This window comes from Canis lupus, chromosome 27, assembly GCF_048164855.1.
Source record: "Canis lupus baileyi chromosome 27, mCanLup2.hap1, whole genome shotgun sequence".
Classification (NCBI taxonomy): Eukaryota; Metazoa; Chordata; class Mammalia; order Carnivora; family Canidae; genus Canis; species Canis lupus.
This window is the reverse complement of record NC_132864.1, coordinates 36,553,810-36,566,469: the sequence shown is the minus strand read 5'-3', so window position 1 is coordinate 36,566,469 and position 12,660 is coordinate 36,553,810. Positions and strand designations below refer to the sequence as shown.

Below are 12,660 nucleotides of genomic sequence, written 5' to 3'. Positions count from 1 at the left end.
GTTTCAGGTTGATCAGTTTCCGGCCTCAAGGTCACAGCCACAAGGTCAGGAAGTAGCCTTGGGGAAGGGGGGCAGGACGGCTCACGGGGAGTCCACCAATAGGCAAGAAAGTGGAAGGACATTAAGTCAGGAGTTCATTGGGTCAGAGTTTGGGTTTCCAAACCAAAACCATGGGAATCCTTCAGAGTTTTAAGCAAAGGAGCAACAAGATATAATTTACATCTTCTGGTTGCTTGGAGAAAAGTGGACTGAAGAGAAACAAGAGCGAAAGTGCTCTTTAGCATTGTATCCCCAGTGTCCAGCAGTGCACCAGCCTCAGAAAGTCCTAGTGATTGCACACAACTGGCTGGGAGTGGAAAAATATTTGCACTGACTGTGGTAGCTAACTCTTGTGGCTTGCCAGCAGGAAAGGTTCCTTCTCCAGCCAGATCCAGCTAGCCTCTACCTCCAAGGATCTGCCAGAGGCCCAGTCACTGCAGGAAGTAGGGGCTGGGCCTAGACAATCAGTAGACTTGCTGGAGGCACTAACCCAGACACCCAGAGCACAAGCCTGGCTCTGGGGAGGGAGCTGGTCCCTGGAAGAAGGGAAGGAGAGCTTGACGGCCACAGAGAAAGCTACAGAGAATAAAAACCTGTCCTTTTCCTTCCAGATGCTTTTCCTTTCTGGGTTCTAGGCAACTAGGGACAAAGTGGCTTGTAAAGGGTCACTTGAGGGTTGTGCAACCCCTGAGGCCCAGAGCCATCACATCTAGACATCCTAAGGCCTCTGCTTACCAACTCAGATCTTCATTGCTCCCACAGAACCCTTCAGATCCTAAAGCCTTCTCCCTGGTTCCTCCGACTCACACACTCTGGCCCCAAGGTCTCCCCACCCCCCAATCCTCTGGGCCCCAGACCTGGTTTCCTTGCCATAGAGAATGCGTTTCACCTCCCGCAAGTCTGCGGGTGGCAGGTGCTTCTCCAAGCACTGCTCCAGCGACTCCCACTCAGATCCCGCCATGGCCAGAGTCCGCAGGCGCAGATGAGGGGCTGATGTCCAGACTAACACGGCCTACCCTTTGCCCCCACCCAGTAAGAGGGGAAGGAGGAGCCGGCCACAAGGTCCGCGCACGCGCCCTCCTCCCTACCCGGACACCTTTGGCCCCCCGGAGGGCTCACGTGCGGACACGCCCCCTCCTCACGCCTCCACGCTGTGCAGCCAATCAGCGTCCCAGGGCGTCGCGGGTTAGCCCGCCCCTCGCCCCTGGCCCCGCCTTCCGCACGCGCCAGGACACGCCCCTTCCTCGCGCCTCGGCCGCCGGCCCCCGGCTGCCGCCGCTCCCTGCCTGCGGCCTTTGGAGGCCCCCTCTGCTGCCCTGTCCCCTTCTCTCGCCGTCCGGTTCCTGGCCCGAGGTGTCGGGAGGGACCGAGCACCCTGGAGGCGGTGAGGGAGGCCTGGGCGCGGCCTCCGGGAGGCAGCGGCGCGGTCTGAGGTAAATGCCTGCCGCGTCCTGTCGGACCTTCGCGGGGCCCGTTCCCGCCGCAGCCTCTGGGCGGGGCTTCTCCCTGCCCCGGCCTCCGCCCTCGGTGTCCGGTCGGCGGAACTGGAGCTGCTCGCGGAGCCGGCCCGCCGCACAGGACATTGGAAGAAGGTACGGGACGAGCTTTAGTGTCCCGAGGGCAGCGGCCGCACCACCGTCGTCAGTGCCCGGCGTCTGTGAGAGCGTATAGCCCCTCCCCCTCCTCCCCCTCCCTCGCCCCTCCCCCCCGCCTCCCGCCTCTCCCCACCCAGAGGCCGGGCTGGGAGGCCCGACCGCGCGCGCACCCCGGGCTTCCTGGCCTGAGCTGGCGGAGCTGGAGCAAAGGGTCGAGTGACGCCACGTGCTTTGGCGAATACCGCGGAGGCGGGGTCTCCGGGCAGCGGGGCCCCCCCGCCGCTGTGAGTGTGCCCGCGTGGGCGCTTTCTTGAGGAGGGCGCTCTAGGCTGTCGCGGAGGTGACGGGGTGAGGCCCCTCTCTCAGTCCCCGCAGATCCAGAGAAGAGGGTCCGCTTGTCCGCCCAACTGAGTCAGGACAGCAGCTCAACCGGTCGGCCCAAGTCTGGGTTCGGCAACTCGCAAACCTTGTGACCGCGGGAAGGTTGTTCAGACGCCCTTGGCCCTCTGTCCTGGCCTTCGGTTGCTTTATCTGTAAAACAGGACTACAGCTACCTTGCAGGGTTGCTTACAAGTAAGATAAGACAGGGGTGCCCCGGTGGCTTAGTTGGTTTGAGCCTCTGACTTCTTGGCTCAGCCCAGGTCTTGGTCTTCAGGTCATCAGTTCAAGCCCTGTGTCGGGCTCCCCACTGCGTGTAGAGTCAACTTAAAAAATAAAAAAGGTGAGCACAAAAGAATCTAAAATGAGGTACCGTAGATAGACCAGATGCTTTAGATAGTTTATGGAAGTCAATAACTCACAAGTTTTGGCCATTGTTTTGATAAATATTAACAGTGTCTCTCGTATCTCCTGGAGCTCCCTTTTCAAGAATGCAAACTTTGAGGGGCTTTTGTATATAAGGGTCAGAGATAAGGACAATACAGAGAGAATAAGAGCTAGTCGTTTGGGATGTCCGGGTGGCTCAGTGGTTTTGCGTCTGCCTTCAGCCCAGGGCGTGATCCTGGAGTCCTGGGATCGAGTCCCACATCGGGCTCCCTGTGTGGAGCCTGCTTCTCCCTCTGCCTGTGTCTCTACCTCACTCTGTGTGTCTCATAAATAAATAAATAAATAAATAGAATCTAAAAAAAAAAAAAAAAAAAAAAAGAGCTAGTAGTTTTTCTTCATGGTTTAAGGTAGGGACAGACTTATAAATATTTATTTAAATAATCTGATGTGGAAAGGTACACATTATGCTACGGAATTCAGAGGAAGGGGTGGTTTCTGGCGTAGAAAGGGAAATTGTTTAAGGCCTAAGGAAGTGACCTCAAGTGCCTCAAGGAAATGACACCCCCACACACCAGGCCTGTTCTCACCTTCTGTGTGGTATTTCCTATTTTAGTTAATGGCCTTATTGCCCACTCATTTTGCCTAGCCTTTGGGAGTCATCCTCAGCTCCTCCATGTTCTTTCTTTCCCTTATACAAAGAAGCATCAAATTCTGCTAAATTTGTCTCCTAAATTTTGTTAAAATCCTTCCCCCTCCCACCTCATGCCTACAATCATGTCATCTTCTGCTTGAATTGTTGTTAGGCATCTAACTTATCCCTGTATCTCTGATGTCTATCCTTAGTTGTCTTTCTAAAACTGATACCTTACCATCCTTTGAACCCTCTCATTCAGTGTCTCCCTACCTGGAATGACCTTTTATCTTCTATTTGTGAATTCCTACTCAGTCTGCAAGATGCAGCTCAAATATCGCCTCCTCTGTAATGTCTTCTCCAATTGCTCCAGGAAAAATATAGATTTCACTAACCCTTTATGGATACCTCTATTAGAGCATTTATCAAAAACTATTGTGTAATTATTTCTGAGCCCTGGGCAGGAACTGGATCTGATCTACTTTTGTATCTATGGGGCTCTGGCACTCAATAAGTGAGTACTGAAGGAATTAATTTTGATGGGATCAAAGATAGATTCATTAAGGTGGTGACATTTGAGCTGGACCTTGAAGCAGAAGTAGAAACTATTATTACTAGTTAAATTGCTCAATCCATCTTTCCCTATTGTTCAATGACAGGTCATTCACACTAGGTCATTGTAAACCAGAGTTTCACAAATATGAAGTGCTAACTGAAAAAGGGTTAAAAAAATCATATTTAAATTTTTATATTTGCCTAATTTATTTTTCACTCTAAATAGTAAGACACATCACTAGATCCTTCTCTGGTAATTATTAAAAAAGACTTTAAACTCTGCCCTAGTTTCTTTTTGAAATACCCAGCCAAACACCAAAGGTTTTACTTGCATGCAAGCACGCTAGAGTGAGGGACTCCTCCTTGTTTTGAAGACCAACTCATTTTGTGGCAACATGGTGTGATTTATGGATATATAATCATTTGAGTGTATACAAACATGAACAGGAAGAATAGGATATACCACACTTCAATACGGTGGTTATGTCTGGAGAAGGAGATAGGGGAAAGGGTGAGAGGAATGGACATCATCTGCTGATATATTTTAATTACTTTTTTAAAAGATTCAAAGTATTAGAGTGCCATTTCTTGTCAAAAAAGATTCGAAGCATTTGATACTAACATTGTAAAAATCTGGGTATTTGGGGTAGCCTGGGTGGCTTAGCGGTTTAGCACCGCCTTCAGCCCAGGGCGTAAGTAATCCTGGAGACCTGGGATCAAGTCTCACGTTGGGCTCCCTGCATGGAGCCTGCTTCTCCCTCTGCCTGTGTCTCTGCCTCTCTCTCTGTTTCTCATGAATAAATAAATAAAATCTTAAAAAAAAATCTGGGTATTTTTTATGCTTTTATTTATATTTGAAACATTTTATTAAAATTATTTTATAGAAGAGAGCCTTAGACCAGGAGTCAGGAAATCTACAGTTTAGTCTGGGTTCAACTTTTATCTCCGTTTTCCTGTTGTAGGAAAGGTTGGTAAGGGGAAGAGGCTGGGAAGACAGTTTATAGAGATGAACTAAGCCTTTCCTAATTCTAACAAAATGTGATTCAAATAAGCTAGTCATATATAAATTCCTCTAGGGACGCCTGGGTGGCTCAGCAGTTGGGCATCTGCCCTTGGCCCAGGGTGTGATCTTGGTCCCAGGATCAAGTCCCACTTTGGGCTCCTTGCAGAGATCCTGCTTCTCCCTCTGCTTGTGTCTCTGCCTCTCTGTGTGTCTCTCATGAATAAATAAAATCTTTAAAAAAAAAAAAAAGTTCTAGAAACTGGTTTTATAGAAAGCTCATTTATTAGAAAGGTACGGTGTCTATTTTTAGTTGTTACTTTTAAATTGACAGTGTGTGTTAATTCTTAAGGAAAATGTTTAAAGTGTTATGGCGTCTGCTTATCACATATGAAGAACTAAAATTTTATGGTAATCATTGGTGAGCAGTCTTTGCAAGGGTCATGACACAGAGATCCCACCTGTCCTCTTTCTCCTTCCAGCAAGAGGGCTTCTTTACTCTCATTAAACTTCCATAATCCACCTTAATGTTAGTTGACCAACATTAAAATGCACTGATCAACTCCATTCTAGTAAGGGCCTCTTCAAACCCTGCAGAAGGAACCTCTAATAGTAGAAGTGGGGATCCCTGGGTGGCGCAGCGGTTTAGCGCCTGCCTTTGGCCCAGGGCGCGATCCTGGAGACCCGGGTTCGAATCCCACATCGGGCTCCCGGTGCCTGGAGCCTGCTTCTCCCTCTGCCTGTGTCTCTGCCTCTCTCTCTCTCTCTCTCTCTCTCTGTCTCTCTGTGTGTGACTATCACAAATTAAAAAAAAAAAAAAAGTGTCAGGCATACGAGAGGCCCTAAAGAGATATTTAGGTTAGGAAACCCAACCCCTCAGATAACATCATTCAACAGCCTCAAATTTTTTCTGGAATACGACTTACCTGATGCATCTTTTCCATTCTTCTTGCTACTTAAACATTTCTTGTACAGGTTCTCATCATTTCTTAAATTACTTCAACTCATCATAATCAATCTTTCTGCCTCCCAACTTCAGACTCCCTCTTGGTCTTGGTTCCCAGGGTAATCTGTTCTTCAATGGCACTCGATTAGTTCAGTCTGCAGTCCAAGAGTACATAGAATAAGGCCCTCTGATTGGACATCACTTCATGCTATCACTTTCCCCTACCCTATACTTTGGGCTCCAATATTGTGAAACTGCTTCTATTTGTACAAACATTCCATACCATTTCACATCTCTGTGTTGGCTCAGCTCTTTCTTCGCTTATATAGTTCTTACCTAAACCTTAAGATTCAAGTATCACTTCAATAAAGCCTTTCCTGGCTCCTTCAGGCTTACCTAAATTCCCACCACTTCTGTGTTGCCATAATATTCAATCTGTGAAGTTTCTTGAGGTCAGAGGTATGACATGTCTTTGGATCTACAGAGCTTTGCATATAACTGGAGCTCAATAAATGATTGTTGAACCAAATTGAATATCATATCAATATTTATAAATGTTGGGGGATCCCTGCGTGGCTCAGCAGTTTGGCGCCTGCCTTTGGCCCAGGGTGTGATCCTGGAGTCCCGGGATCCAGTCACACGTCAGGCTCACTGCATGGAGCCTGCTTCTCTCTCTGCCTGTGTCTCTGTGTGTTTCTCATGAATAAATAAATACAATCTTTAAAAGAAAAAAACATTAAAAAATATTTATAAATGTTTACAGTCACTTGATGAGTCCTTTTTACATATATTAACTCAGCTGCTTATTTAGCCTGCTTTTTAGAAAGACCACAATTGGCTATGGCAGATTCATGTTCCTCTCCTTTCAGTAAGACTCTCAGCTGTCTTTGCTGTACCCTGATCATATAGGATACAAGTAGTCCAAATCTTGAGTAACTCTCAACAATAGGTATTGGGGGAGGGAATCCATCCTTGGGGACTTCACATTAACACAGCTCTGTTTACTGGGAAGTTGGTGTTCAGTATGTCATGGTTCATCCATCTCTAATTAGCCTCCTGGTTCATATTTTCTTGGATTGAGAATTTGGTGGGATCCTTGACCACAACATTCTTGAGTTATAGATAATACATTTCAGATCCCATTTTCAGAAAGTCCTAGTTATAAGTAATAGATAGCTGCCTGCTTGTATTTTGAGAAACAGTACAGCCTAACAGAAAGAACATTGAATTGGATATATAAACAGGTTCTAATCAGTTTTGCTATTAAGTAATTGCAGCTTTAGGTAAATTACTTGATACCACTTCCAAATCTCTTATTTTAAAGGTATTGGACTAATTCTCATAAATTCTATGACTTTATTATTGCTAGGATTTGACATCTCTTAAGTGTTATAACAACTGTTTTCATTGAGACCTTTTTATTTTTTTATGTCGATGGTGAGGGCAAGTAGAGCACATGTGCCTAACAACTGCAGGAGAACTCCTTGGATATTGGCACCTTAAAGCCAGAACTGGTCCACGCTTATATCGGATTGCCGTGGTACAGTGGGAGCTGCACTGGACTAGAGATCCAAGGACTTGGGGTTCAACTCTTGTTTCTATACCTTTTGGTTATATAACCATAGACAAGTCATGACCTTTCTGGGCCTCAGTTTCTTTATCTATAAATGAGGATGATAATACCCATTCCACTTCCTTTGATTTGAAAGAATCAAATAAACTAAGTTGAAATATCTTTGAAAATCTATACAGTGTTATCTCTGTAAGATAATTATTTTTAATTGAGGAAAAGTGTTTTAATATAATATTCCCATGGGAAACCATCTACATACCATCCTTAATGTATTGGATACTTATCTTTGACGTATTTTTCCAGTGGTTATAAGCCTTTGCACTAAATCACTTATACTCTTTCCACTAGTTCTTCTGGTGATAAATAGCTTACAATTTGAACATTGAGTAATTTTTGAGGAAAGCTGAAGACTGAAATAAAGCAAAGTTGACTAGCTGAAATTGAAATCTAGTCCATGAAACATCACTAGTTTGTTAATCATTTAGGCTAGCAAACGAAGCACATACTTACGTGTCATTAGGAATGCAAAATCCCAGGTTGACTTTTTGGGACTCAAATTTCATGAAATACCAATGTGGTAAACAAAGCTTCTTCTCAAAAAACATAACAAACCCCAACCTCTTTTCTACCTCCTTCTCCCCCTAAAACAAGTATATAAATATGCAATGGGCTTAGCAGCAAAACATGTGGCATTTAGCGATAGTTGGCTGTAATCTCAGTGTGAGCCAACAGTGTGTTGTGGCTGCCAAAAAAGCTGTTATGGCCTTACGTTGAATATTGAGAGGTATAGTGTCTAGAGCACACCTGAAATTTATCAGGCATATAAATCATCCTGAATACATCCAGAAAAGAAAGAGTAATGTTGGTGAGAACATTTAACAGCAACAACAAATAGTCAAAGGCTCTGGGAACATTAATCTAGCAAAACAAAGCAAACAAAGTCAGGAACATTATTGTTACTTTATTCACATACCCGAAGGTGGCCACAAATAAGAGGTTTATAGTTCCATTTGGACCTAAGGAGTGGAGCTGGAATCAATAGATAGAAATTCAAGGAGGCATATTTCAATCCAAAGCAGTTATTTTCAATAGGTGGTACTAAATGACATAGGCTGGTTGTAGGCAATGAGTGCTCGGTCTTTCTGGGTATTCAGGGATGGTCCAGATGACCACTTGGTGGGAGTATTGTAGAGAAAGTCAGTCACCAGATGGGTCGTTGAACCTGATAGTCTGTGATTTGTGTGTATTTGTTTAACATGAACCAAAAACCAAATCAAAACAAAAAACTTAGGCATATTAAATCCAAAGAACCATACATAGACCATAGAGTAATACAAGACAGTTTGGTATCTGAAAAAGTGAAAGCAAGTGTGATTTTACTGAAGAAGATTTTATTGTTAGCATTAGTAGTATTTAGGGGATCCCTGGGTGGCTCAGCAGTTTAGTGCCTGCCTTTGGCCCAGGGCATGATCCTGGAGTCCTGGGATCAAGTCCCACATCGGGCTCCCTACATGGAGACTGCTTCTCCCTCTGCCTCTCTCTCTCTCTCTCTTTCTCTCTGTCTCTCATGAATAAATAAATAAAATATTTTTTAAAAATAAATAAAATATTTAAAAAATATTAGTAGTATTTGATTGGTTTTAAAGGAAAAGGACCATTTTTACTGCTAGTGTGAGTGGACCTAGATTCTAGGACCTAATGTTGACTGGAATTCTGGTCACAGAATCAGAGGATGAAACAACCAATTTGTGGTTATAAAAAGTAATTTCAACTTGGAAGTGGCTGGGGCTCCATTAGTGGGGGAAAAACACTGTATGGGGATTAAGAGACCAAGCAGGTATACAGCTGTACACAGCCTAAGGGTGAAACAATACACAGAAAGAATTAGATATTTGGGAAGCCAAGCCAAACAGATGTGTTCTGTACTTTATTTGCCACCTTAGATAACTGGCGTCTTGAAATCCTAACACTGAAGTAAAGTAGATTTTGTGCTCTCTGAGAGGCTGTAATGTGTGCTAATGATCAATTGTGGAGTGTTTGCAGTATTGTAATAAGGTACCAGGCTCTTTGCCCCACCAATAACCAACCTTACCATTGACAAGTTCTGCCCTTAGTCCCAGGGTCTGAGTCCTACTTCATCTTTCAACCTTGCTGCTAGCCCTGCCTGAATGAGTGCCCCAAATTGGATAACTTGTCTACTATATTTGCAGCATTAAGTTTTTTTGCACTCCAGCTATAGTAAGCATAGTATAGTAAGTAAGCTACATTTTGTTTCCTTAAACCCAGGTCTCTCTAACATCCCAGTACACTGCCAAAGACTTGAATCTAGATTTTTTTTTTTTTTTTTTTTTGAATCTAGATTTTGAGTCTCACTCTAGTTGCTGTGCCCTGCTAGGTCTTTTTTTTTTTTTTTTTTTTTTTTAGATTTATTTATTCATTTGAGAGAGAGTGCACAGGCAGCAGGAGGGGCAGAAGGAGGAGAGGGAAAGAATCCCAAACTGACTTTTCACTGAGTGTGGAGCCTGACATGGAGTTCGATCCCACAATCCTGAGATCATGATTGGAGCTGAAACCAAGACTCAGACACTCAACTGACTGAGCCACCCAGGCACCCCTGGACCTTGCTAGTTCTTACCAGACTCTAACACTGTCTATTTCCTGGACTGCTAACTGTTAAATCTCACAGCCCCAGAGCCTCACCTTTGGATCTCTGTGGGTACTGCAGATAGAGGCTTCAGTTCTCTAAGAATCAGAGTCCCCCTCATTGTCATGAGCCTTTCTTACAGTCCCAGGTTTCTCCCCAATTAAGGGAGTTGGTCTGATCATGCCATCTGCTCTTGGGGGAACCAAACTGATATTGGCCCATGCCAGAGCAATCCACAGAAGCCCATCTTCTGTACTCAGCCTCTGCAGCCACTAGCGAACAAGAGCTTCCTGAAACCTGATGTCATGTGTCCTCCTGGCCTTCTGAGCTGTGCTTCTGGGCTCCCCAGCCCCATCTCTGTTAACTTAATAACTGAGTACTTTTCCTGTCTGGACTCTAAAGAGTTAGTTTCAGCAGTCCATAGCAGCCTGTATAGCTTGTTTTATAGGGATCTTCGAGGTGTTTAATATTTGTTCTCTTCATTGATTAGTTTTATAAACATGTATTGAATGTGCCAGACATTGTGCTAGGCACTGGAGTGAAATATGAGTAGATTGTGGTACTTGTTTGCATCATCATAATAATGTCTCCTATAGAAATTTCTTGAGCATGTGCTATGTACCAGGCACTGTACTAGGCCTATAAGAGACTTTGTAGGGTACAGAAAGTATGTTATGAAGGGGTAGGAGGAAGAGCTGGGTAGTTTGTATTATATACATAAGGCTCCAGATATAGCACATGGTTAGTGCTTGATAAACAATAGCTGTGTTTATAATATTAGGTGATAACATTACTGAAAGTGCCACACAGGTCCAGAGGTGAGAGAACAAACATCTGAGCCAGAGGATGTGTAGAGGACATAAGAAGGTCAATCCAGGGGGAAAAAAAAAAAAAAAAGGAAAGGAAGAAAGAGAAAGAAAGAAAAGGAAGACTTCCAGTAGAAAAGGATGACCATTGCAGAGTAGCCAGTCTGTCTGGAACACCAGAGTAGATAAAGGGTTGCACTGCACTGGTGTATGGAAAAATGTCTAGATAGTTCTAGATATATGTGTGCTAGAGAGAGATTCTAGCCATGAAACCATTAACCATATTCAGAGGAGAAAATGATTGCATGAAGTTGTAAAAACCGGAAGGATAAGACAAGCCTGAAAATTATCCAATTAAAGGAAGGAAGATTGCAGACTGCTTAGTCACCTGAAGAGAGAGAGTAGTCCTTACAAAATGAGAGATGATTACATCACTTAAGTGAGCATTGATCAACGTGTTTGGCAGGACAAGTGGAAATGTTTTTCTCTTAAATAATTCAAGCCTGCAGGCTTCCAATTCAGTTTAAGATAGTAGAAGCGTCTGCTATATATAAATGTGTATGGCATTCCAGTGGTGAATGAGTAGAATTTAAAAGAAGAATAAGTAAAACTTACTGTCCGTATTCAACTGAGTGTGCATGAATAAAACCCCTGATGGTAAATACACAACAGCCTTCAACTGAACACATTATACATGGGATCCCTGGGTGGCGCAGCGGTTTGGCGCCTGCCTTTGGCCCAGGGCGCGATCCTGGAGACCCAGGATCGAATCCCACATCGGGCTCCCGGTGCATGGAGCCTGCTTCTCCCTCTGCCTGTGTCTCTGTGCCTCTCTCTCTCTCTGTGACTATCATAAATAAAAAAATAAAAAAAAAAAAATTTTTTGAACACATTATACAAACACAAGGAAATACTATTTGCTTGTTGATCGGGATTACAGCATACTTAACACCATATAGTAATATTATAATCTGAAGGAGTCAGGCCTGATGATTTATTTTTTAATTTTTTTTAAAACTTAACTCCTTTTTTTTTTAAGATTTTATTTATTTATTCATGAGACACACACACACACACACGCACGCACACACACACACACACACAGAGGCATAGGCAGAGGGAGAAGCAGGCTCCACACAGGGAGCCTGATGTGGCACTTGATCCTGGGATTCCAGCATCATGCCCTGAGCAGAAGGCAGACACTTAACCACTGAGCCACCCAGGCGTCCCAGGCCTGATGATTTAAAAACTGTTCTATTTCTAGTGTTCTATATCTCTATAAGGTAGACTAAATTCAAGTTCTATGACAAATTTTCATGGCTAGTCTATACTTTCCTGAGCTAACAGATTACAGAAACAGTGGGGAAACACAGAAAAATAAGAGTATGAAGGTTATGGCTATGTGAAATGGGATTATACAGTATTGATATCCTTTACCATCCATTGGGAGGCAAGGTTCTTATTTTATCAGAAGAGCACAGTATGGTAGCAAAATCAGAAGTTTTAAAAGCCCTGACAAAGCTATGTATTAGTTTTATAACTAATACAAATTACTTAACTTTTTGGACCTTCTCTTCCTCTTCTTTAGCATAAGATGATAGCCATTCACTTGCATGAATGGCTTCTTCAAAGGTTAAATGAAAAGCAGATCTGTAAAATAATTAGCAGCACAATGCCCCACTCTCAGTAGGGGCAACCCTTCCCCACAGTGATATTGCCACTCCTCAGAATAGTCGGAAAGCCTCTCCCTAAATTGCTTAGAGTCTGTGGTACAACTTCTAATGCTGATGCTCAAGAAATCTAGTTTGTTTTTGGGGTGGGGAAGGTTGAAAGTAGATTTTTTTGAAAAAGATTTTATTTATTTATTCATGAGAGACAGACAGAGAGGCAGAGACAAAGGCAGAGGGAGAAGCAGGCTCTCTGTGAGGAGCCCAATGTGGGACTCGATCCCAGGACCCCGGGATCACACACTGAGCTATGAAGGCAGACACTCAACCACTGAGCCACCCAGGCGTTCCTGAAGGTAGATTTTATTTTTGAAAAAACAAAAACAAGAAAAGTTAACTCAGAGCTAAGTTAATGGGTGATCAGATTTGAGATGTTAAC

The 12,660-nt window shown here is 43.9% G+C and overlaps 1 protein-coding gene across 6 annotated transcripts in view; it reads right to left on the bottom strand.

Moving 5' to 3' along the window:
* Window positions 1-2,106, bottom strand: part of UPB1 (beta-ureidopropionase 1) — a 31,826-nt gene extending 29,720 nt beyond the window's left edge. The window contains exon 1 of one of the 6 annotated variants that reach the window (XM_072803422.1): window positions 1,805-2,106. Coding sequence is in view for 2 of the 6 variants with exons in the window: in XM_072803418.1 (XP_072659519.1) it covers window positions 897-1,000 (104 nt within the window). In the remaining 4 variants the exon portion in view is untranslated. Of the gene's footprint in view, window positions 1-896; window positions 1,140-1,325; window positions 1,699-1,804 lie in introns of those variants that run through there. The other 5 variants (XM_072803421.1, XM_072803424.1, XM_072803423.1 and 2 more) reach the window with 5 other exon arrangements.
* Window positions 2,107-12,660: the final 10,554 nt, after the last annotated feature.